This window comes from Hyperoodon ampullatus (assembly GCF_949752795.1).
Source record: "Hyperoodon ampullatus genome assembly, chromosome: 8".
Lineage (NCBI taxonomy): Eukaryota > Metazoa > Chordata > Mammalia > Artiodactyla > Ziphiidae > Hyperoodon > Hyperoodon ampullatus.
Window position 1 is genome coordinate 19,958,359 of NC_136921.1, and position 25,859 is coordinate 19,984,217.

Sequence of the window (25,859 nt, forward strand, 5' to 3'; positions counted from 1 at the left end):
AAAAAGTGCTGATGAATGGGCCTCACCCCCATACCAGATAGGCTAGAATCTCTAGAGTTGGGTCTCCAGTTGTGGGTATTTTTTTAAAAGTTCCCTGTATGAGGATCACCGGTCTAAAAGTATGCCAATTAATTTGAAGAACTGGCTGTGTTAAACTTTATTCTTATAGGTCTCTTCAAAAAGAGGAAGTTTGGAAACTAAAGATGATATTCCATTTCGAAAAGTTCTTGGTAATCCAGGTAGAGGATCGATTAAGGCCGCAGCTGGAAGTGGAGTAACTGCTACCCGGACAGTTCCTTCTTTGACATCTACATCCACACCTCTTAGATCAGGGTTATTAGAAAATAGGTATGAAAGACGTTTTTTCTTTCTTAGTCATTAGCTCTGCCTGTTTATAAATGTTTTTCAGGCCTTTTAGAGAGACCAATAATTTGAGAAAAAGATTTTTCCAGTTAGAAGAAGAAAGTGTGAAGTGTGTTTTTTGGAGATAATTAGTATTTGTCTTGTGATTTATGTTAGTGACACGTATAGAGCTTGCAGATACACAGTATATTAATTTAAATGTGGTGTAGAGAATTAGATAGCAGTAGTCACTGTTCTTGTTCTTGAGTATGTTGGTTTATACTTTTTAATAGTATGAATTACAACTTTTAAAAAATAACGTTTTTTCTCTGTTCTCTATAGGACTGAAAAGAGGAAAAGAATGCTATCATCTGGCTCAGAGCTGAATGAAGATTACCCTAAAGAAAATGATTCATCATCGTAAGTTGCTTTAAGAACTTTCATGGCACTAGATCAGTGTTTCTTATATTGGTAATTACAACCACTAAAGAAGATCGGGATGGTGTTCAGTTTATGGGAATCCCAAAGATAGAAGAATAAGATTTAGAGTATTTTGGTGACAGTAGGTTGTGGGCTCAATAGGGAGAGGATTTGGCCATTAGTACTGCTTTGGTCATTTCCGTGCACTTCTCCCATCCTAGCTTTTTTTATTTGCAGCACTTAGAAGAAGGATAGAGCTGAAGAACTCTAAATAAGTGTTTCTTGTTGGCCACTCTTTTAGCATGGACCCCTTTCCTTCCCTCTTCCCTTTACCTGTAAAAAATTTTTTTTACCTTATTCATGTGAAAAGTTAGCTTAGGTAGACATGTGGACACAGTGGGGGAAGGAGAGGGTGGGACAAATTGGGAGATTAGGTTTGACATAAATACACTACTGTGTGTAAAATAGATAGCTGATGGGAACCTGCTGTACAGCACAGGGAGCTCAGCTCGGTGCTCTGTGATGACCTAGATGGGTGGGATGGGGGGCTGGGAGGGAAGTCCAAGAGGGAGGGGATATAGGTATACATATAGCTGATTCACTTCATTGTACAACAGAAACTAATACAACATTGTAAAGCAATTATACTCCAATAAAATAAAAAAATAAAACCTTGCATAGGTTCTAGGCAAGGAGCATCAATCTTTTGGAGCTATTTTTTGTGTTGAACAAAAGGGCATACCTGCAAGAGGATAGTCACCAGCTCACAGTTCTCTTCCTCATAATGGGTGGGTTGTGGGTTTTGTTTGTTTGTTTGTCTGTCTGTCTTTTGGGAGGGAAAACCTATTACACAGTTGCCAGGTAATACCTTAACAGAAATCAGTTGCTATTCAGTTAACTGGTGTTCAAGATCAAAGGGTCGCCAGAAACGAGTTGGGAAAAAGCTAAAGAAACTTTATATAGTAATTGGGTTCTTGGTTCTGTTGCTGTAACATATAAAAATCTAGGTAGGTGATAAGACTGGTGTGGTATCTTAAACTACAATGACGATGGACTCAAGTTCCTTCTATTTTCTTGATCTGCCATTCTTAATAAGTAGCTTCCATTTTATGAACCAGGATAGCTTCAGCCTCCACTCTCATATCTGTATTCCTATTGGGAAGGAGGAAAGGAGCAAAGGGAGGGCATACTGCTCTCGTGTAGGCTGAAAATTGTACACACCACTTTTGTGCATATCAGATTGGCTGGAACTTAGTCATGTGGTTATATCAAGTTATGAGAAGGTCTGGGAAATGCTTAGCCCAAATTCTACTATTATGGCAGAAGACTACAATGGTTATTTGGGGACAACTAACAGTCTGCCATAGTTTACTCTTCTAGCCACAGACTTACCTCTGTTTATCATTCTTCCCATATATAGAGTACTCCTACCTTCACCCTGCTGGAGACAACCTCCATGTCTCATTTAGTCATTGTATCCAGCTCAGAGTCCAGGATCTCTGGGTTATGTGCAGTTCTCTCCATAAGGTCCAGGTGTGCCTTGGACCAAGCACCTCATGGTCTGACACCTAAAAACTAAGAGGCAGGTTAATCTGCATTCCTCACTCCCATCTCCATACACATATCATTCATTATACATTGCTGGAGTAGGCACAGGATAACCACAATAAAAGTTACTGTTTAGAAAAGATAAGAATAGGAAACTGAGGAGTCATTGGTCTATAGCAGAGATAAAATCTTGTTAGGCAGAAATTGTGAAGACAGTGAAAGCAGTGGAATAAGTTCTTCATTAGCCCATGTAGCAGTCTCTGTCCTATCCTCTAGGAGAAACACTTGCTCATCGTACTCCATATGACTCCTGGCTTTGCCCTTTGATTGATTTCCTTTGTCTGTTATCTTTCAAGGCCATAGCTGAAGGGGGTTTTGAAGACTATGTTCTTTGGAGCCATTCAGCTTTTGTAGCCTACGTCATGCTGGTGTAGTTCTGGAAGTTAGAAATCTGGAAGCTTTAGAAGTCTAGAAGTTTCTTTAAAGGTGGAACAAGCAGGCTTTTATAGGCTTGAGAAAGAATTGGGGCCAATATTTTTGTTGTTATTTTGGTTCTTTTAATAAACTTTTAAATTTTGGAATAATTTTAGATTTACAGGAAAGTTGCAAAGATAGTATAGAATGTACCTGTATACCCCTCACGCAGTTTTCCCTAATATTAACATCAGTTTTTCACAAAACTACTTCTCCATTTACCTCTTATCATTGCCTCAATTTGAGAATTAGAAGGAGTTGGATTTTTTTAGTCCCATATGGTCTCAAGTTACCACACAATTTTAATTCTAGGCCATTGGCACAGAGAAATGTATTCCTTTTCATCCTTGATTGCAAGCTGGCTAGTTCTTGCCCAGATTTATGTGCCTTGAATAGAACCTCACTGAAAGCAGTAAGAAAGACCAGTGTTCTTAATTGTCTCAACCTTTTCCTTTGAGGTCTGACTCCCAAGACATTACAGATAACAGTTCTGTAAATATTTTGCTGAAATATAACAATAGTCATCAGCTTTCCAGTCTGTAATGTCTGTGTTCTTACCCTCTACCTTCCTACTGAGCTAGTTCTGCATATTATAGGTTTGTTATGGTAGCATCCCACTTCTAGTAACAAAATTTGTGTATTTGGAGTCCGGTTGTAGGGAACAAAATTCACTCTAGCTAGTTTACACACAAAGGTATTTCCATACAGAGAGCATTAAATGGCTTACAGAATCATTAGGAAAGCTGAAAATGTAGACTCTAGGTTAAGCTTTCAGGAATGATTTTGAGAGCCATGCCCCAGATCAGGTCACCAAAGATGCTCCTGGCTATCATGAAGTGAACAGCTGAATTGGAAGCTGGCATGAAAACTGTTATCTCTAGAACTGTGCTGCCACTGCCAAATACGGAAATCCTCTACAGGAAAACCAGATACCCCCACATTGATGTTAACCACCAGAAGTAGCAGAATACATGACCTCTCCCTATTTCCATTTCCCATATCTTGCACGAGTATATGTAATTTACCTTAAATCTTGAACACTAACTTGGAAATGTAGTTTTTGAGCTTTCTGGCTTCTGTAGAACAGGGAGGTACACTGAAAGGTGGTAGTAATGGACTTAACACGCCAGTCGACCATATTCACCACACTTTGGGGAAGTCTCAGTTGTTCCACTTTGAGTTGTCTGATGAACCCTAAATTTCTAATCCTTGTTCTGGGCTAATAATACTTTTTATACCATCACAATTAAATGTTTTAAAGTTTGGACTTCCTAGAAGCAGGCTCTAGATGAACATACTTTTGCAAGTGCCTTATTAAGGAAGTACTCATAGGCGAGACCAGTAACAGAGTAAGGAAAGCAGGACTGGGACGGGGAAGAAGCCAACTAAGGATGTCACCTTAGATAAAAGTCCCACAGAGACTGGGCCTCATCTTGATCCAGCAGGAGGTCTGGGCTTCTTTCAACTAGAAGTAAGGAAGATGGGCTTCATATTTCCATACTGCACTGTTTTTGGTTAACAGCTGCCTTGGGGCTTTTGGCTCTGCCTAGATGCATAAAATATTTGAAAGAGCCCAAAGGCAGTCTTCTGAAGAACTGCAGGTGCTGGCAGTTGAAGACATAATAGTCTAGATGTGTGAGAAGTATAAACAGCGATCTGAGGGGACTCTGATAGAGCATCACTATTAAGTTCATTCCATCTTATTATAGACTCTTCACATTGATGCTTTTCAATTTCGGGGTGAGAATATTAAAAAAAGGAGGGTTAGTGGGATGAGCTGCAGTTCTTTTTGTCCTTATTGCTACAAATAGCCTTGAGGCTATAACTGATATTATTATCTACTTCTACCATCCATTTTAGATTCACTGCATTTTCCACTAACACTTCTGCTGGTCTTAATGGTTTGCCTGGTGGTATGACTGAGATCTTCTTCTCTGAGGGGTCTGAGCCCCTGGTCACTGTGTACTTCTCAGGCTGTGATTGCTATAATTGCCCATTCAGAGTTAAAACTGAGCATAAGAGCACTAAGGATTCCCTGGTGAATTTCCTTTATTCCAAACATATTCCTCCTGCCCTCATTATATAGCAGCAACCCTGCCCCCTTATAATAATCAAAGTCAGTTCCAGTGTGGTAACTCCTTTCTTTGCCTGTTGATCTGCCAGCATGAGAAGCCCAAAATGAGTAGATAGCAGCCATAGCTTTAGATTAAATGGGACTCTTCCTGTCCCCCTGGTGAAAAAGTCCCCACTCTGGAAACCAGGACCTCTAGACCCACAGAATCTAAATTGAGGGGACAAGAAGCACAAGAGTGTTATCAAGAGTGATACTTCGTGGGGGCATTCCTACGTCTACTTCTTGGTTTCCAGACCCATGTATTCTCTATAAATGTAATGGCTTGTTGGTTTTTGCTATATATTGTGTCTTGAAGGGCACCCAGTTCCTAATGAGATCATCTCTAAGCTGCATCTTTAAAGGCTATTGGCCATCAGCTTTGAGGTAATATGGTATGTGGTAGGACCAATGGAGCCTTTGGTCATATGCCCTTATTGTACCTCCTTTTCTTTTGTATAACGTGGGTTTCTCATTGCAGGATGGTGTTATGTGAGATTTCATGTTAATAAATCATATACTCTTATGAGCCCTCAGGTAGCAATGCAGCCAAGGCACTGTGGGCAGGAAAGGCAAAAGCAAACCTAAAATATATGCCAATCCCAGCCAGAATTAATTGCTACTCTTTCTGGGATGGAAGGTGTCTAATGTAATCAACTTATCACCAAATGACTGGTTGATTTCCTTAAAGGATAGTACTCAGTCACGGGCTGGGGATCAGCCTCTGCTGCTGACCAGTTGGACATTCAGCAGCATCAATAGCTAAACCAGCCTTATTGAAGGGGAGCCCCTATTATAGGGTGCATTCAGAGCTTTTATCTCTGCCACCATGGCTGTTATTCATGGGCCCTTTTGTGGAAATACTTGGATGGCTGAGTACAGAGATTGAATGGCATCTACTGGACAAGTTACCCTGCATGATTGTTTCTTAAGTGGAGACATTAAGAGACTTAATGTCTCTTTCATGGAGTTCTCTGGTGAGCATTAACATGTGAAACAGATCTTCACCCTTTGTACATACTTCTATATGACTATCCATAAACCTCTTCCATAAATCATTTCTCCCTGATCTTCCAGTCTTATTCCTTCCAGGCCCCTGACTATCCATTCAAATCATTTGCCACCATCCAGGGATCCATTGACCCACTTTTCTCTACACACAAAGTGGATAATGAGGTGCATTTCTCAAACTCTGCACAGTGTAGGATTTTGTCTTACTCCTGTGTTCCGGGGCAGTCCCTTAGTGGGGCTGCAGTGCAGCAACAGTTCATTTTCAGCTTCTACCAATGTACCAAGATGATCTATCCATGAACCAGGCACAGGTTTTTTTCCTCTTCTTCCAGCTGGTCACCGGAATGCTCATAGGTCTGTTCTCATTATCTATTCCTATTTACTTGGATATACCACTCACATTTTATGATGGATTACTGCTGTAACTTCCTGATCTTAACAGCTTCATGGGTATGATAGCACCCAGCTCATGATGGCTTGCTCTGGTTGCATAGTCCCTTGATGACCCATAGTCTTTATGATTATTATTTACCCCATATCACTGTATCAGCTATCTAGGGTTGTATAACAATATACTTAAAATAGTAACTATTATCGCTTACGGGTCAGTGGTCACTTGAGTGGTTCTGTTTATCTGGGTCTGGGTTGGCCAGTTGTGGTTGGATTCTCTCATTTTCTCATGCATCCATGGTCAGTTGGTAGGTTGGCTAGGGGTTGGCTGGTCCAAGGTGGCATTACTTGTATGACTGGCCATTGGCTGTCTAGTGGTTGGGGTGATGAGGGAGATTGGCCATGTTTTCTTTTGTCACCTGGCAGGTTACCCTGGAATTATTCACAAAGCTGTGTTAGGGTTCCAAGAGAACAAGTGGAAATTTGCAGGGTGCCTTTAGCCTTAGCATCAGGACTTATGTGCTGTTATGTCTGTCACATTCGTTTGGGAAAAGGAAATCACAAGGCCAGCCTCATTAAGGGATGGGGAAATAGATTGCATTTCTTAATAGGGGACTTGGGTACAAGGAAGGGAATAATTTGGGACTTTTTTTAAACAGCTTTATTGAGATACAGTTTACACATCATAAAATTCACCTGTCTTAAATGTATAATTCTGTATTTTTGGTAAATTTATTGAGTTGTGCAACTATCAGCATAATCCAGTTTTAGAACATTTCTATAACCCTAACAAGATCCGTTGTGCATTCTACCACATTTTTCAAATGCTGGAGAGATTGCATGAGCCATATTCTCTTCTACTTTATCCAAGTCGTTCACTACATATGAAAAATCTTGGTGGTGTAACACTATAGGATACCAAAAATTTTACCACCAGGAATGGAATTTCTGTTGCCATTGCCAAACAATCGATCCAATTCCAGAATCCTGTCCTTAGAGAGTATGCTTCCTAGACCCACTTCTAGGACTAACGGTTATAGATCAAGTTCCCCAGAAACAAACCCTGAAATGGAGAGTAGTGTGCAAATGATTTATTTAGGAATTATTCCCAGGGGATACCCAGGAAGGGAGTGGGGGAAGCAAGATATTGAAGTGCAAGAAACAAAGAATGTGTGTGATCTCAGACAGATATCTGATCTCTGAGCAGAAAAATGCAGAGGTTAGGCTTCATCCTAATCCCAGAGAGAGAAACCTGTTGTATAAATTTCACCTTAAAACTGTTCTAATCCAAGGCAAGGGAGCTGGGCTTCTATACTTTAGCACCTGACCTTACTTGTGACTCTCCGAGAGTTCAGGCAAAGTCTCTCTAGTAGCTTGAGGGCAATCCTGTGAAGAAGAACCCTAGGTATAGGCTATCCAAAAATTTAAAAAAAAAACCCTAAATTGAAGAACTTGAAAAAGAATAGATATGCGTATATGTATAACTGAATCACTTTGCAGTACACCTGAAAGTAACGTACCATTGTTAATCAGCTATACTCCAATATAAAAAAAAATTGAAAACAAACAAAAAATACCTAAATTGGTGTGGATGAGAGGACACAGAAATGGGGCCAGAGGGAATCTGGATGGAGCATCTACATTGTCTGCTTACAGGCTTTATTCATGATGGTTCTCCTAAAATTAGCACTTTTAATCAAAGCATGAGCATGTTTCTGAATGGACCCACTCTACTTAATATAGGTCCCGGTATTGGGAATAATGGAGGAAAGGGGGCTTAAGAAATTTTAATTTTGTGTTCATGAACTTAAAATTGTTTAATCACTATGAAGTGAAATGTTGACATTTAGTCAATAGTATTTCAAATTACATAAACTATAAGAACATTTTGGATTTTGTTTTACTTTTCATATTTATTTATTTATTTTTGGCTGTGTTGGGTCTTCTTTGCTGCGCGCAGGCCTTCTATAGTTGCGTTGAGCGGGGGCTACTCTTTCTTGCGGTGCACGGGCTCTAGGCACATGGGCTTCAGTAGTTGTGGCACACGGGCTTAGTTGCTCCGTGGCATGTGGGATCTTCCTGGACCAGGGATCGAACCCATGTCCCCCGTGTTGGCAGGCGGATTCCTAACCACTGCGCCACCAGGGAAGTCCTGTTTTACTTTTTAAACCTATTCAGTATCAAGCTTGAATAGTTTACGTTTTTAGAAATTTTATTTATTAAAATTTTTTTTTAATTTTAATTTTTTTAGCTTAGTTCTTAATGGATTCTTTTGGTCTTAGTAGCTGAATCATTTCATCTGGCCTTGCTTTTGGCTAAGAAAACCTATATAATATTGCTGTCTCTGGTTTGACTTTTGTATAAAGAAAATACTCCTTCATTTTTGCCTCATTACCAGGGTTATGGATTAAATTGGCTTTTGACTAGGTAATGAAAGCTTATTTTTATGATCCTCATTTGCTTAAGGCTTTGACACCTTGTAACCTGACTTCCAAGCAAATCAATGAATTCAGCAATTGAAATGTAAATTTTTAATGACAACTATTTAAAATTAAGAATTGTATCTTTATACATATATATATTTGAATTAAATTATTAACTGTAGGAACAACAAGGCTATGACAGATCCCTCAAGAAAGTATTTAACCAGCAGTAGAGAGAAGCAGCTGAGTTTGAAACAGTCAGAAGAGAATAGGACATCAGGTAAGTATTTGGTCTTTTTATAAGATACTCATTTATTGTATGATGGATTGTATTAGACTAGAAATAGAAACCTAAACTGGGGCATATTTCTCTACATTATTCAGGAATACTGTGTAATTCAGTACTGGTTATCAGGTACCAATTTGTATCTAGTGCTTGGCTAAAATATTTTTAAAAATATTAGAACTATAAGGGAATTTTTATTTTGCTTGCAAGGAATTTAAGCTTTGCCTTTTCCCCTGTTTAACTACCTAGAATTAAATTATTTCATTGTCAAAGTACCTGAACCATGGAATGAATCCAGGGAGTTAAAGTGGTTGAAATGAAAGTTCATCAGTGTTGCTACTTATTAGAAGTTCCAGAAGATCTTGAAATTATTGCCTGAAGCAGTTGTTTAAGCTCACTTGTTCCTTGTTTTTACAAAAACTAAAAGTCACTGAATTTTTATTAGTGTTTCCTATACTTAACATATCTCTCTGATCCTCTAAACTCCTTAAAGACTCAGGTATCTGGTATTGATTTGAATACTGTGTTCAACTTGAAATTAAATTGAAGCAAGCTAAAATACGGCATGATTTTGATAATTTGGGAGTTTACGAGAATTCATTTGATCAGGACTCTAGGAACGGTCTCCTTTCAGTGGTTCAGAGTTGTAACATTGGACTCCTACAGAAAGAGTCTCTCTAATGTAATTCTTACCTCTGAAATAATAATACATTATGTAAACTCCACTTACTGGTTTTCAGTTTTTGCAATCAACCTATATAGTTAGAAAACAGAATACTTAAAGACGTAATGATCCTTAATACTGTTGAAGTTAAGGTACGTCTTACAAAAGTTGATGTAGAAGAGGAGAGAGAGAAGGAAGTAAATGATCAAGTGATAAAAGGGTTCATGGACTAAAATGTAGAAAGTTTAAGTGTGTTAAAGTTGCAAAGTTAATCAGTAGTACTAAAATAACACAACTGATAGGGAGTTCCCTGGCAATCCAGTGGTTAGGACTCGGCGCTTTTACTGCCGTGGGCCCAGGTTCAATCCCTGGTCAGGGAACTAAGATCCTGCAAGCCACGTGGCATGGCCAAAAAATAAATAAATAAAACAAAATAACACAACTGGTAATTGGTTGGAGAGAGGAGGACAAGAGTAGGGGTGATGTAAATAAGAAATTATTTCTAATTTTTCAAAAAGGGAATCAGCTGATATTGTTTAAAAATGAATAAATCAAGAAATTATAGAAACATTATTTAATGTTGTGGAGGAAATCGGAAAAACTACGTTTCAAAAAATGGTTAGAGATTGGAAGCAAAATTTGTGGAGCTTTAGGGCTGGAGAGTATTCTTTTATGACCTGTTATAATGTTTTCCACAGTGTTTGATCTTTTAACATGCATATATATGTATTATTTTGATGAAAAGAAGGGGGAAAAAACAGTTTAAATATAAACAGTCCCAATGCATAATTTTATTATTAAATGAACTTGAATGGTTGATTTAGGAATTGAACGTTTCCTGTGTCTGTTCATTTTTTAGGGCTTTTACCTTTGCAGTCATCATCTTTTTATGGTAGCAGAGCTGCATCCAAGGACTTCTCTCCTGGCAGCACTAACCTAGACAGGTATGCATTGGTTATATGCCTTGTGAAGAACTTGAAGAGCTTTCTTCTTCAGAATATTAAATGATGGGATGGGCTGTGCATTGTGCTCTAAATGAATACCCTAATTTAAAATAACAAAATTGATGAGAATTATAGATTCATGACATTTTAGTTAGAAAGTACTCTAGAAATGTTTTAGTTCAAACTCTTATTTTTTATGTTTTTCAACACAAGAATAAACTGATGTGTAGGAAGATTTGTACTGAGGCCACAGGTTATGACTGGCAGTGTGATCAGATACTAGACCAGTGTATTTTCCATTGTTCCAAGTGATGAACATATGATCTGTCCTTTGGGGCATTTTAAAATTGCCTTTGTTGCCTGTGTATTTGTTAAGCTACCTGCCAAAAGTTAAGGCATTTTCTTTAAAAAGCAAAAGTTTCACATTAGTGGGTATCTTTAACTGGAAAAGGCTAGTCAGAAATTTAATTGCTGATTCTAGAGATATAGATTAAATTTTCTAGGTTTATTGGGTATGAATTTATAAGGCAGCTGCTAAGCACTTGTCAAGGAGGTGTGATCATGGAATGCTGCACAGAGGGGCAATGATAATGATAAAAAGTGAGGGTAATGGTGTATAATAGATATGATGATGTGTAATGACCTATTAAGTCATATTTTGTTTTTTACTAGAATTTAATTCAAAGTGGTAAAGACATCTGGATTATTTGTATTAAATGATTAAGGCAAAATAAAGAATTTGATATTGTATATTTAGGTATATTTAGCCTTGGGTGGTATCTGTCAAGAACTTTATGACTGCAGTGGTAACTAAATTATTTGAATTTAAGGCAGAGGAAACTTGACATTTCTGCTTATTAGAAGAATCTTAAAGGAATCTAAGTTGAAAAAAGAAAGAACTAAGTTTGGTTTTCAAGTGATTTATTAAATACAGTACAAATTTCTTCTCAAAATAATAGAATGAGCATATTCATTGCACCTAGGAATGATTGAGGAAATAAAAATTTCTTTTAATGCAAAGTTGCACTCAAGGATAAGGTGAAAATTTCCAGATTGGTGAGCAAACTAATACTGAGTAAAGGCTGAAGCCATAAAGCACTTACAAAACACAGACTGGAGTCAAGTATTTAGGGCTGGGTCTTCAAAACCAGCATGAGATTGGGAACTGAACATGAGCCCAGACTAGAATTTGGTTTCTTATATGAAGCTACGTGAAGCTGGGTATCTAGAACTGTTCTCTGTGCTAGTAAACCAAGGCGCAACACTTCTGTATAACTACCTGAGTTTGGAACCATAAGTATGCTGCTTGCCTGATGCTCCCTAAACAGAGAGCAAATACCCAAAAATGGGAATTGCAATGATTGGCATCTGCTGTAGTGTTACCTGCATAGGGGCAAGAATTCTGAACCCCTGATATAAAGTCCTATGCAGGTTAGAGGTCCAGACTGATACAGCTACTAAACACATCAAAAATGCATGATAGGGCTTCCCTGGTGGCGCAGTGGTTGAGAGTCCGCCTGCCGATGCAGGGGACACGGGTTCGTGCCCCGGTCCGGGAAGATCCCACATGCCGCGGAGCAACTAGGCCCGTGAGCCATGGCTGCTGAGCCTGTGCGTCCGGAGCCTGTGCTCTGCAATGGGAGAGGCCACAACAGTGAGAGGCCCACATACTGCAAAAAAAAAAAAAAAAAAAAATGCATGATCATGGGATGTAGCACAGAGAGGAGATGGTAAATGTAAATGAAATTAAGAGAATTATGTTGGGCTCCTTGGTCTACCCTCCATGTCTTAATAGCATTTTGAAAAAAAAAGAAAAAGACTAAGGAGAATAAAGGCAAGGATTTGTCAAAGAAAGAATGGATGAAAATGGTGGAAGTCCACATTGAAATGCCTCAACAAATGCCAAACAGCCAATATATATATCTTTTTAATCCACATTGTAGAAGATGATGGGTAAAGAAATTTTAAAAGCTAAGAGAAAGAAAAATATCGTCTATAAAAGGAAAACTGACATTAGCAACAATAGGAACAGAAGACACTGGAGTAATAATATCAAAGAATTCCATATCCAGCTAAATTTTAATTCAAGAATGCAGACAGAACTTCCCTGGTGGTCCAGTGGTTAAGACTCCTTGCTTCCAACTACTGAAGCCCGCGTGCCTAGAGCCCGTGCTCCGCAACAAGAGAAGCCACCGCAATGAGAAGCCGGTGCACCACAACGAAGAGTAGCCCCCGCTCGCCACAACTAGAGAAAGCCTGCACGCAGCAACGAAGACTCAAGGCAGCCAAAAATAAAATAAGTAAATTAATTAATTAAAAAAAAAAGACTCCGTGCTTCCAATGCAGGGGGCACAGGTTCGATCACTTGTCGGGGAAGTTCCACATGCTGTGCCATGCAGCCAAAAAAAGAGAATAAAGAACGACATGTTTATTAAATTCAAAAGATGAAAACAACTTCTGAAAAATTGCTGTTTTTAGATATACAAAGACAGAATTTATTTAGCAAGAAGAAAACTGAACAAAAGGAGTAGAAGTAAGAAAAATCAGTGAGCAAAAAAAATGTTAAGCATATTTAAAAATTAAATACCTTTAAAATTTATTATTTTGTATAGGTAATAAGGGCGTATGATAGAAACTTCAAAAGTTTCAGGGTGCATATAGTGAACAATAAATCTCTCCTAACTCCTGCTTGTTCATTTTCTTTCAAGAGGCAACTACTGTTACTGATATCCTTCCAGGCTTATTCTATGCATCTAAATACATTTTGACACTACTGGGCATATACCCTGAGAAAACCATAATTTTAAGAGTCATGTACCAAAATGTTCAATGCAGCCCTATTTACAATAGCCCGGAGATGGAAACAACCTAAGTGTCCATCATCGGATGAATGGATGAACAAAATGTGGCACATATATACAATGGACTATTACTCAGCCATGAAAAGAAACAAAATTGAGCTATTTGTAATGAGGTGGATAGACCTAGAGTCTGTCATACAGAGTGAAGTAAGTCAGAAAGAGAAAGACAAATACCGTATGCTAACACATATATATGGAATATAAGAAAAAAAATGTCATGAAGAACCTAGGGGTAAGACAGGAATAAAGTCACAGACCTACTAGAGAATGGACTTGAGGATATGGGGAGGGGGAAGGGTAAGCTGTGACAAAGCGAAAGAGAGGCATGGACATATATACACTACCAAACGTAAGGAAGATAGCTAGTGGGAAGCAGCCGCATAGCACAGGGACATCAGCTCGGTGCTTTGTGACCGCCTGGAAGGGTGGGATAGGGAGGGTGGGAGGGAGACGCAAGAGGGAGGGGATATGGGAACATATGTATATGTATAACTGATTCACTTTGTTATAAAGCAGAAACTAACACACCATTGTTAAGCAATTATACTCCAATAAAGATGTAAAAAATAATAATAATAAATAAAATAAATAAATACATTTTGATAGTTTTTATAAAATGATGATAGAATTAAAAACAAAAAAACTAATAAAATATACAATAAGAAGAAATAAAGGAGTGGAGAAAAGTACAGGGAAATTAAAACATTTTAAGTTCGTTTTTTGTTTGAGAGGAGGCCACAGTTAACATAGATATATTAAAAAGTTAAAGATGACTTCCACTTCTGGCCAAGATGGAATAACAGGGACCAGATTACCCTCCTTCATGAAACAACTAAGAACCTGGACAAACTGTATGAAACAATGGATCTTGAGACATTGGACATGAGTCAGTGAAGGACAGTGATCCCTGAGAGATGGGAAACAAATTAAGCTCATTACTGCCTCAGCTTGCTTCCTAGTAAAAGTTTCCAGGTTGCTACACAAGGAGGGAGAACCATGCAGAGCTAGCCCTGTGCTCCTCCTGAGTTGAAGAAGTGGAGCTAGGAGTCCAGGGAGGCCAAGGGCGGCTAGAATTCACCAAGCAGAGTACCAGAGGGGAAAGCTGCACAGAGAAGGAATTGCAGAGATCTGCAGAGGGTCCCCTTGAGTATTCATTTTGAGTGCTGAACAGCATATGCAGGTGAGGAAACTAGTCAAGGCCAGGGAAAGAACCACCCAAAAGGATGTCAGGGAATAATACTTGGAGTATACATAAAGCCAGGCATAGTTCCTGTTCCTAATAGCAGCAATTTGAATGCCTAAGAAAGGTCTCGCCTCATTAGTGAGGAAAAACTATCCCTAGACGAATTGCTGCTCTTTTCCCACATGACAAACCTTAAAAGCAAGATCGAAAAAGATCAAACTGTTTCCCGGTAACCTAACCACATCCCAGAACAAAATTTGAGAATGTTTATAGAAATAAAAAATACACAGCACCCCACAAGATAAAATTCACAATGTCTGACATCCAAGAAAATATTACTAAACTTACAAACAAACAGGAAAATACAGCTCATAAGAAGAGAAAAATTAATAAATACTCAGAAATGGCACATATGATAGAATTAGTAGACAAAGATTTTGAGTTATTAACCTAAATAATGACATTAAATACACTAAATGTTTCAGTTAAAGAGAAAGACTGGACTTTAAAGGAAGAAGAAGAATCCATGTGCTGTTTAAAAGACAACTACAGTATAAAGATGGAGAAAGGTTGAAAGCAAAAGGATGAAAACAGATACACCTTTCATTGTCCAAACTACAATATGTAGGAGTACATAGTAAGAAATAAAACTGATAGAAAGCTAATGATAACTTTTAGGGTAGAGGAATGGGGTTGTGATTGGGAAGGGATACTTGGAGGTTTTTGACATTAATGGTTGTTTACATATGTGTTTGCTTTATAAAAATATTGTTAAGCTCCACACTTGATTTTTAATTAATAAACTTTTCTTTCTAGAGCAGCTTTAGGTTCACAGCAAAATTGAACAGAAAGTGCAAAGTGTGCCTAATACCCCCATCCTCCCTCACACACAAAACTTCCCTCACTATCAACATCCTGTACCACAGTGTTACACATTTGATTTTTATATACTTTTCTGTATTCTATTTCACAATTTTTTTTTTTTTGAGTAAAAAACCAGACACTGGCTAACAGATGGCCTAGGCAGACAATAAGTTGTTTGGGGACAATTGGTTTTTCCTTATAAAAAAGCAAATACTATTCCTGCTTTACAAGATGCAAAAAGTAAATGTTCAGACAGCTTGAAGACCTGAGTAGGAGGGAAAACAAGATTTTAAACTTTTAAAAGAAAATATAGGAAAACATTTCTCTGACCTTACATTACAGAATGATTCCTTTTTTTTTTAAATTTATTCATTTATTTTTGGCTGCAATGGGTCTTCGTTGCTGTGTGTGGGCTTTCTCTAGTTGCAGTGAGCGGGGGCTACTCTTCGTTGCGACGCGCAGGCTTCTCATTGCGATGGCTTCTCTTGTTGCGGAGCATGGGCTTTAGGCGCGTGGGCTTCAGTAGTTGTGGCACATGGGCTCAGTAGTTGTGGCTCGCAGGCTCAGTAGTTGTGACGCACGGGCTTAGTTGCTCTGCGGCATGTGGGATCTTCATGGGCCAGGGCTCGAACCCATGTCCCCTGCATTGGAAGGCGGATTCTTATCCATTGCGCCACCAGGGACGTCCCTACAGAATGATTCTTAAACCAGACACAGAAATTGAAACCATAAAGAAAAGATTGATATGTTCAACTTTGGTAGTAATCAGGAAAATATAAAACAAAATAACAATGAGATCATGTTTCACTCATTCGAGTGGTAATAATGTAATGGAGACCATGTAAAGAAAGGGAAATTCACTACTGATGGAAATATAAATTGGTACAGCCTCTTTGGAAAACAGTCAGTATCTAGGAAAACTTTAAATGAAATTACTCCTACTATTTTCACTGCTAAGCATATAAATTAGAGTAAGTTCTCAAGGAGATTGGGTAAGAATATTTGTTGTCTAGCAGTGGAAAAAGTTCACTGCCTAAATGTTTTCAAGACTAGGTAAACTAATGTATGATAGTCATTAAGTGGATAAAAGTGAATAAAGAAGTAAAACTATTTATGGCTTTTCTCAGGCCATTAACTTGGATTATTTTGATTATAGGTTATGTAGGTACAGTATTATGCCTTCAGCTCCCTATCAACAGATTTACTGATTTACATTTATGAAATTTTCTCCCAAGTGATCATTATTACTGATATTTCCTCAAATTCAGGATTTTTTTCCCCTAGACCTTGACTTCTCTGAATCTACTGGGGGAAGAAAGTAACATTCAAAAGTGTTATGCTTCTTCATTTTTTCTTTTTTATAGGACTAATATTTCAAGCCAAACTCCCTCTGCCAAAAGAAGTTTGGGATTTCTTCCTCAGCCAGCTCCTCTTTCTGTTAAAAAACTGAGGTGTAACCAGGATTACACTGGCTGGAACAAACCAAGAGTGCCCCTTTCCTCTCACCAACAGCAGCAACTGCAGGGGTAGGTAAATTCTTTTATTTTGCTTTCTTTTTATAAAGTGATTCAACTGAAGTATGTTTTACTTGGTATAAAAAAATGAATAAAGGAGTCATATTAATTTTAGTTCTCAAATATTTGCTCACTTATTAAAGATTTCTCACATCCATAAAATTCAGTCCATTATCTGGCCTCTAATTTTCAAACTTTGAAAAAATATATATGCATATATTTATATATATATATAGACATTTGTCAAAAGCAGAAAGTGCATATTCTTAAATCCCATACATGTCATCTCCTGAGATACTTCAACATTAATTTTATTTATATCCTTCCCAGCCCCTTCATGCTTATATTCTTATTAAACACCCAAAAATGAGACCATGGTATAATAACTATAATAATAATAGCAGCTTTATCTAAAGTGTTTGTTACGTGCCAGAGACTGTGCTAAGCATTTAAATGAATTTTTTTCTTTAAATCTTCGCAATAGCTCTCTGAGCTAGACGTATTAAAAAATCTGTTTTTATAGATGAAGTAACTAAGGCTTAGAGAAGTTAATTAACTTACTTGAGGTGTTGTAGTACAGCAGTAGTAAATCTAGGCAATTGGACTGCACTTGCATTTTTTTCCTTCCAATTTTATTGAGATATAATTGATGTACAGCACTGTGTAAGTTTAAATTGTACAGCATAATGATTTGACTTACATACATCATGAAATGATTACCACAATAAGTTTAGTGAATATCCATCATCTTATATAGATATAAAACAAAAGAAAAAGAAAAAATATTTTTCTCATTGAAGTGTAGTTGATTTACAATGTTGTGTTAATTTCTGCTATACAGCAAAGTGATTCAGTTATACATATATATACATTGGTTTTTTTAATATCTTTTCCATGATGGTTTATCATAGGCTATTTTTTTAAATTTATTTATTTTATTTATTTATTTTTGGCTGTGTTGGGTCTTCGTTGCTGCACGTGGGCTTTCTCTAGTTGCGGTGAGCAGGGGCCTACTCTTCGTTGAGGTGCATAGGCTTCTCATTGCAGTGGCTTCTCTTGATGTGGAGCATGGGCTCTAGGCGTGCAGGCTTCAGTAGTTGTGGCACACGGGTTCAGTAGTTGTGGCTCGCGGGCTCTAGAGCTTAGGCTCAGTAGTTGTGGCGCACGGGCTTAGTTGCTCCATGGCATGTGGGATCTTCCTGGACCAGGGCTCGAACCCATGTCCCCTGCATTGGCAGGTGGATTCTTAATCACTGTGCCACCAGGGAAGCCCTATCATGCTACCATAGGCTCTTGAATATAGTTGTCTGTGCTATACAGTAGGACCTTGTTGTTTATCCATTCTATATATAATAGCTTACATCTGCTAACCCCAATCTCCCACTCTTTCCTTTCCCCCAGCCCCCTCTCCCTTGGCAACCACCGGTCTGTTATCTATGTTTGTGGTTCTGTTTCTGTTTCATAGATAGGTTCATTTGTGTCATATTTTAGATTCCTCATTTAAGTGATATCATATGGTATTTGTCTTTCTCTTTCTGACTTACTTCAGTTAGTATGGTAATATCTAGTTGCATCCATGTTGCTACATATGGCATTATTTCATTCTTTTTTTTTTTTGTTTGTGGTACGTGGGCCTCTCACTGCTGTGGCCTCTCCCGTTGCGGAGCACAGGCTCCCAACGCGAAGGCTCAGTGGCCATAGCTCACGGGCCTAGCCGCTCCGCGGCATGTGGGATCCTCCCGGACCGGGGCACGAACCCGCGTCCCCTGGATCAGCAGGCGGACTCTCAACCACTGTGCCACCAGGGAGACCCCTCATTCTTTTTTATGGCCAAGTAATATTCCATTGTATATATATACCACATCTTCTTTATCCATTTATCTGTCAGTGGACATTTAGGTTGTTTCCATGTCTTGCCTGTTGTGAATAGTGCTGCTATGAACATAGGGGTTCATGTATCTTTTTGAATTATAGCTTTGTCTGGATATATGCCCAGGATTGGGATTGCTGGATCATATGGTAATTCTATTTTTAGTTTTCTGAGTAACCTCCGTACTGTTTTTCACAGTGGCTGCACCAATTTACATTCCCACCAACAGTGTAGGAGAGTTCCCTAGAAAAAATATTTTTTCCTTTCTCAAGAATCTTTGAGAACTCTTAGGATTTACTCTCTTAACAACTCTCCTATATAACATATAGCAGTGTTAATTATATTAATCATGTTGTACATTATATTCCTAGTAATTATTTATCTGATAACTGGAAGTTTATACCTTTTCACCACATTCATCCAGTTCCCCCTTCCCCTACTCCCCACGTCCAGTAACCACAAATCTGATCTCTTCTGTGAGTTTGTTTGTTTATTTATTTGTTTTTGAAGTATAAGTGACCTACAACACTATGTTAGTACTGGTGCACAACATAGTGATTCAGTATTTCTGTACACTTCAAAATGATCACCATGTTCACTTGCATTCTTAATCACTATGCTATATTACTTCTCTGTTCCCTGATTTCTTTCTACCCCACATTAATTATGGGCATCCTCTTATGTTAGTACATAACCTTTAACCATGTTAGTGTGCATTTAGATTCCCCTTTTTTCCAATTATAATCCAGGCTAAAACGAACATTTTTATATACATGTGTTTTTAATATTTGTTAGAACTTTTCTATAGGAAAAATTCTTGGTAATAGAATTGTTAAGACTAAGAGAGGCACTTTGAAATTTTTGATTACTCTTACCACATTGCTTTCCCAAAACCTACCAGCTTGTTTGTTTTTAATCTCACTCAGATTACTGTTTTTCCCCAGCTTTCGGATTACCTTTTTACTTGAGTGACTGGTGTCTGCCAGTTTGGTTTATCCATAGTAGTTTATTTGCCTCATATTTTAGCAGAAAAGAACATAAAACTTGTAATGAAAACATTTCACTTTCTTCTCTACTTACTTTTCTTCTCTGAGCCTCTTCTTTTTTGCTTTGTCTTCTAAAATGTTTACCTTCCAGTTTAATTCTTATTTTCCTTTCTTCTTCATTCTCATTGTTCTGCCTCAAATTATTATCTTGCTGCTTCCTTACCAGACGTTTTTATATTAGTCTGTCCTATTTTGTGACCATTTTTCATCCATATCTTATTTCTATCTACCTTGACCTTACTTGGCTCATCTTCTTAGTGCCTCCTCCTATGTATTTTATAGTTTACTTTTGGTCTCTGTCATTCATATCCTTCTGAGTCCTTCGATATCCTTGAGTTACCCTTGGTGCTCCAGGCTCCCTCTCTACCTCCAGTGTTTCTTTAATTTCTGTATAGTACCTGTACCCAGCTTTCCTTTTTTCAGACTTCTTGCAGGAATTTGAGTGCAGTATTTCAAGTAGGCTAAATACCCAGGACTAAGGACTCCTTAAAAAACAAACAAACAAAAATACCGAGTAGAAAGCTGCCAATTCTAGAGGATAATGGAGGCTACCTAATTCCAGTATTCCTCACAAATCCCCCACAAAACATAAAAAGTATGAGGAGTTCAAAGAAAAACACATATAACCTTTAGCATTCTAGGAGACAAAGAATACCATCACCTTTAAACTACTTTCTAAGTAGAGAAGCAAAGCAGATTCTAGCAGTGTTCCTGTTTCCCACTGCTTTAAGCCTGTGGGTGCTGAGAGTCAGGGACAAGAGGCTTAAGAGATTTCATGAAAAAAGAATATATAGGAGTAAAAGACTTAGATGAAGCACAGAAAAAAATCACTCTCAGAAAGAGAAATTCAAATACTAAGTTTCTAAATATTGAATATAGGTCTGGATCTTGGTTGTTTGCAGCACTGGTTACAGGGAAGGGGCTTGAAAGTAAGTGGTATCAGAAGTCACAAAGAGTACTATTTAAAGTGGACAGACTAGATAGTAAAAAAAAAAAAAACTTAAAAAACAAGGATTATGGGCTTCCCTGGTGGCGCAGTGGTTGAGAGTCCGCCTGCCGATGCAGGGGACACGGGTTCACACCCCGGTCTGCGAAGATCCCACATGCTGCGGAGCGGCTAGGCGCGTGAGCCATGGCCGCTGAGCCTGTGCGTCCGGAGCCTGTGCTCCGCAACGGGAGAGGCCACAACAGTGAGAGGCCTGTGTACCGGAAAAAAAAAAAAAGGTTTATGAGCACTATAAAAAAAGTACAAATACAGATATAACCACTTCTAAAAAAGCCTTTCTTAAAACCAAAAGAAATATTTCTAAAACACACGAAATAGATAAGTAAAATTATAACAACATGACAGAGTTGAGTCCAAATGTAAGAATTACTCCAGATTGAAGAAAACTAAAGAGACATGAAAACTAAATGCATTATGTTATCCTGAACTGAATCTTGTGCTTAGGGAGAAAAAAATACTGTGAAGAAACATTGTCAATTGACAAAATTGGATTAAAGAAAGTATATTAGATAAGAGTATTATGTTAGCATTAAATTTTATAATGCTCGTAGCTGTACTCTGGTTATATAAGAGAATGTTCTCGTTCTTTTGAAATATACCCTGAAGTATTTAGAGCTAAATGGGTATGATCTATGCAGCCTACTCTCAGATGGTTCAGGAAAAATAGAGAGAGAGAGGTGTTAAATGATAAAGCACAGAGTACAAAAGGGTTAACAATCGGTGAATCTAGATAAAGAATATTATTCTGTGCAACTTTTCTGAAAGTTTGAGAATATTTCCAAACAAATGTTTTTTTAAAAATATGTACTTTGGAATAATGTTTGGCGGTACCCATTAAGCGTATATATATTCTATATAAGTCCCCAGTCCTTTTTAGCATTCATTTGAAAATGTATAATTTTCCTTGAGATGAAACTAAGTTGTATTAATGTTATACTGCATCAGCATCAACTGGGATCCTGTTAGAAGTGCACATTTTTTGCACCTTCCCTGTCCAGACCTACAGAATCAGAAACTCGGGAGTTGGGGCCTAGCAATATGTATTTTAACAAACCCTCCAGGTGATTCTGATGCATGCGATAGTGGAGAACCCCTGCTCAAGTGAACATACTTCAGGAACTACTGTTGTCTTCAAAAGTACTATTTCTTTCATTTTCAGCTTCTCCAATTTGGGAAATACCTGCTATATGAATGCTATTTTACAGTCTCTGTTTTCACTCCAATCATTTGCAAATGACTTGCTCAAGCAAGGTATCCCATGGAAGAAAATTCCACTCAACGCACTTATCAGGTAACTGTTATGTACTTACTGAGTAACCTTTTTACCTTATTTATTATAGAATAATGGAGTATTAGACACTTAAAATTTTATGTGCCATTGTTAGCAGTCCTTAAAATATAATACCATCCAGTGTTTTGTAAAACCTGCTAAACTTGTCTCTTTTACTAGGCGCTTTGCACACTTGCTTGTTAAAAAAGATATCTGTAATTCAGAGACGAAAAAAGATTTACTCAAGAAGGTTAAAAATGCCATTTCAGCTACAGCAGAGAGATTCTCTGGTTATATGCAGAATGTGAGTACTAATTGTTTTTATTTTCTTATTTTTTCTATTTCTTTTTTTCTGAATTTTTGAATTTTATTTTTTTATACAGCAGGTTCTTATTAGTCATCCATTTTATATACATCAGTGTATACATGTCAATCCCAATCTCCCAATTCATTACACCACCACCACCACCCCCTCCCACTTTCCCTCCTTGGTGTCCGTACATTTGTTCTCTACATCTTTGTCTCAATTTCTGCCCTGCAAACTGGTTCATCTGTACCATTTTTCTAGGTTCTACATATATGTGTTAATATATGATATTTGTTTTTCTCTTTCTGACTTACTTCACTCTGTATGACAGTCTCTAGGTCCATCCACATCTCTACAAATGACCCAATTTCATTCCTTTTTATGGCTGAGTAATATTCCATTGTATATATGTACCACATCTTCTTTATCCATTTGTCTGTCGATGGGCATTTAGGCTGCTTCCATGACCTGGCTATAGTAAATAGTGCTGCAGTGAACATTGGGGTGCTTGTGTCTTTTTCAATTATGGTTTTCTCTGGGTATATGCCCAGTGGTGGGATTGCTGGGTCGTATGGTAATTCTATTTTTAGTTTTTTAAGGAACCTCCATACTGTTCTCCATAGTGGCTGTATCAATTTACATTCCCACCAACAGTGTAAGGGGGTTCCCTTTTCCCCACACCCTCTCCAGCATTTGTTGTTTGTAGATTTTCTGATTCTGCCCATTCTAACTGCTGTGAGGTGGTACCTCATTGTAGTTTTGATGTGCATTTCTCTAATAATTAGGGATGATGAGCAGCTTTTCATATGCTTCCTGGCCATCTGTATGTCTTCTTTGGAGAAATGTCTCTTTAGGTCTTCTGCCCATTTTTGGATTGGGTTGTTTGTTTTTTTAATATTGAGCTGCATGAGCTGTTTATATATTTTGGAGATTAATCCTTTGTCCGTTGATTTGTTTGCAAATATTTTCTCCCATTCTGAGGGTTGTCTTTTCGTCTTGTTTATGGTTTCCTTTGCTGTGCAAAAACTTTTAAGTTTCATTAGGTCCCATTTGTTTATTTTTGTTTTTATTTCCATTACTCTAGGAGGTGGATCAAAAAAGATCTTGCTGTGATTTATGTCAAAGAGTGTTCTTCCTATGTTTTCTCTAAGAGTTTTATAGTGTCCGGTCTTACATTTAGCTCTCTAATCCATTTTGAGTTTACTTTTGTGTATGGTGTTAGGGAGTGTTCTAATTTCATTCTTTTACATGTAGCTAGCTGTCCAGTTTTCCCAGCACCATTTATTGAAGAGACTGTCTTTTCTCCATTGTATATCCTTGCCTCCTTTGTCATAGATTAGTTGACCATAGGTGTGTGGGTTTATCTCTGGGCTTTCTATCTTGTTGCATTGATCTATATTTCTGTTTTTGTGCCAGTACTATATTGTCTTGATTACTGTAGCTTTGTAGTATAGTCTGAAGTCAGGGAGTCTGATTCCTCCAGCTCCGTTTTTTTCCCTCAAGTCTGCTTTGGCTATTTGGGGTCTTTTGTGTCTCCATACAAATTTTAAGATTTTTTGTCCTAGTTCCGTAAAAAATGCCATTGGTAATTTGATAGGGATTGCATTGAATCTGTAGATTGCTTTGGGTAGTATAGTCATTTTCACAATATTGATTCTTCTGATCCAAGAACATGGTATATCTCTCCACCTGTTGGTATCAACTTTAATTTCTTTCATCAGTGTCTTATAGTTTTCTACATACAGGTCTTTTGTCTCCCTAGGTAGGTTTATTCCTAGGGTTTTTTTAAAAATTTATTTTATTTATTTATTTTTGGCTGTGTTGGGTCTTCGTTGCAGTGTGTGGGCTTCTTATTGCGGTGGCTTCTCTCGTTGTGGAGCATGGGCTCTAGGCGCGCGGGCTTCAGTAGTTGCAGCATGCGGTCAGTAGTTGCGGCTCACAGGCTCTAGAGCACAGGCTCAGTAGTTGTGGCACATGGGCTTAGTTGCTCTGCCGCATGTGGGATCTTCCCGGACCAGGGCTCGAACCCGTGTCCCCTGCATTGGCCGGCAGATTCTCAGCCACTGCGCCACCAGGGAAGCCCTATTCTTAGGTATTTTATTCTTTTTGTTGCAGTGGTAAATGGGAGTGTTTCCTGAATTTCTCTTTCAGATTTTTCATCATTAGTGTATAGGAATGTAAGAGATTTCTGTGCATTAATTTTGTATCCTGCAACTTTCCCAGATTCACTGATTAGCTCTAGTAGTTTTCTGGTGGCATCTTTAGGATTCTCTAAATATGGTATCATGTCATCTGCAAAGAGTGACAGTTTTACTTCTTTTCCAACTTGTATTCCTTTTATTTCTTTTTCTTCTCTGATTGCCGTGGCTAGGACTTCCAAAACTATGTTGAATAATAGTGGCGAGAGTGGACATCCTGTCTTGTTCCTGATCTTAGAGGAAATGCTTTCAGTTTTTCCCCATTGAGAATGATGTTTGCTATGGGTTTGTCATATTTGGCCTTTATTATGTTGAGGTAGGTTCCCTCTGTGCCCACTTCCTGGAGAGTTTTTATCATAAATGGGTGTCCAATTTTGTCAAAAGCTTTTCTGCATCTATTGAGATGATCATATGGTTTTTCTTCTTCAATTTGTTAATATGGTGTATCACATTGATTGATTTGCATATATTGAAGAATCCTTGCATCCCTGGGATAAATCCCACTTGATCATGGTGTATGATCGTTTTAATGTGTTGTTGGATTCTGTTTGCTAGTATTTTGTTGAGGATTTTTGCATCTACATTCATCAGTGATATTGGTCTGCAATTTTCTTTTTTTGTAGTATCTTTGTCTGCTTTTGGTATCAGGGTGATGGTGGCCTCATAGAATGAGTTTGGGAGTGTTCCTTCCTCTGCAGTTTTTTGAAAGAGTTTGAGAAGGATGGGTGTTAGCTCTTCTCTAAATGTTTGATAGGATTCACCTGTGAAGGCATCTGGTCCTGGACTTTTATTTGTTGGAAGATTTTTAATCACAGTTTCAATTTCATTAATTGTGATTGGTCTGTTCATATTTTCTATTTCTTCCTGGTTCAGTCTTGAAAGGTTATACCTTTCTAAGAATTTGTCCATTTCTTCCAGGTTGTCTATTTTATTGGCATAGAGTTGCTTGCAGTAGTCTCTTAGGATGCTTTGTATTTCTGCAGTGTCTGTTGTACCTTCTCCTTTTTTATTTCTAATTTTATTGATTTGAGTCCTCTCCCTCTTTTTCTTGATGTGTCTGGCTAATAGTTTATCAATTTTGTTTATCTTCTCCAAGAACCAGCTTTTTGTTTTATTGATCTTTGCTAT

General features: G+C 37.9%; 1 protein-coding gene across 2 annotated transcripts in view; it reads left to right on the forward strand.

Moving 5' to 3' along the window:
* Positions 1 to 25,859, forward strand: part of USP37 (ubiquitin specific peptidase 37) — a gene marked incomplete at its 5' end in the record, with an annotated part of 91,763 nt that overhangs the window by 11,805 nt on the left and 54,099 nt on the right. For both annotated transcript variants that reach the window (XM_079710240.1, XM_079710241.1), the window contains 7 exons: positions 170 to 348; positions 685 to 762; positions 8,901 to 8,998; positions 10,528 to 10,612; positions 16,885 to 17,046; positions 22,116 to 22,247; positions 22,407 to 22,530. In XM_079710240.1, coding sequence (XP_079566366.1) covers positions 170 to 348; positions 685 to 762; positions 8,901 to 8,998; positions 10,528 to 10,612; positions 16,885 to 17,046; positions 22,116 to 22,247; positions 22,407 to 22,530 — 858 coding nt within the window. The remainder of the gene's footprint in view (positions 1 to 169; positions 349 to 684; positions 763 to 8,900; positions 8,999 to 10,527; positions 10,613 to 16,884; positions 17,047 to 22,115; positions 22,248 to 22,406; positions 22,531 to 25,859) is intronic.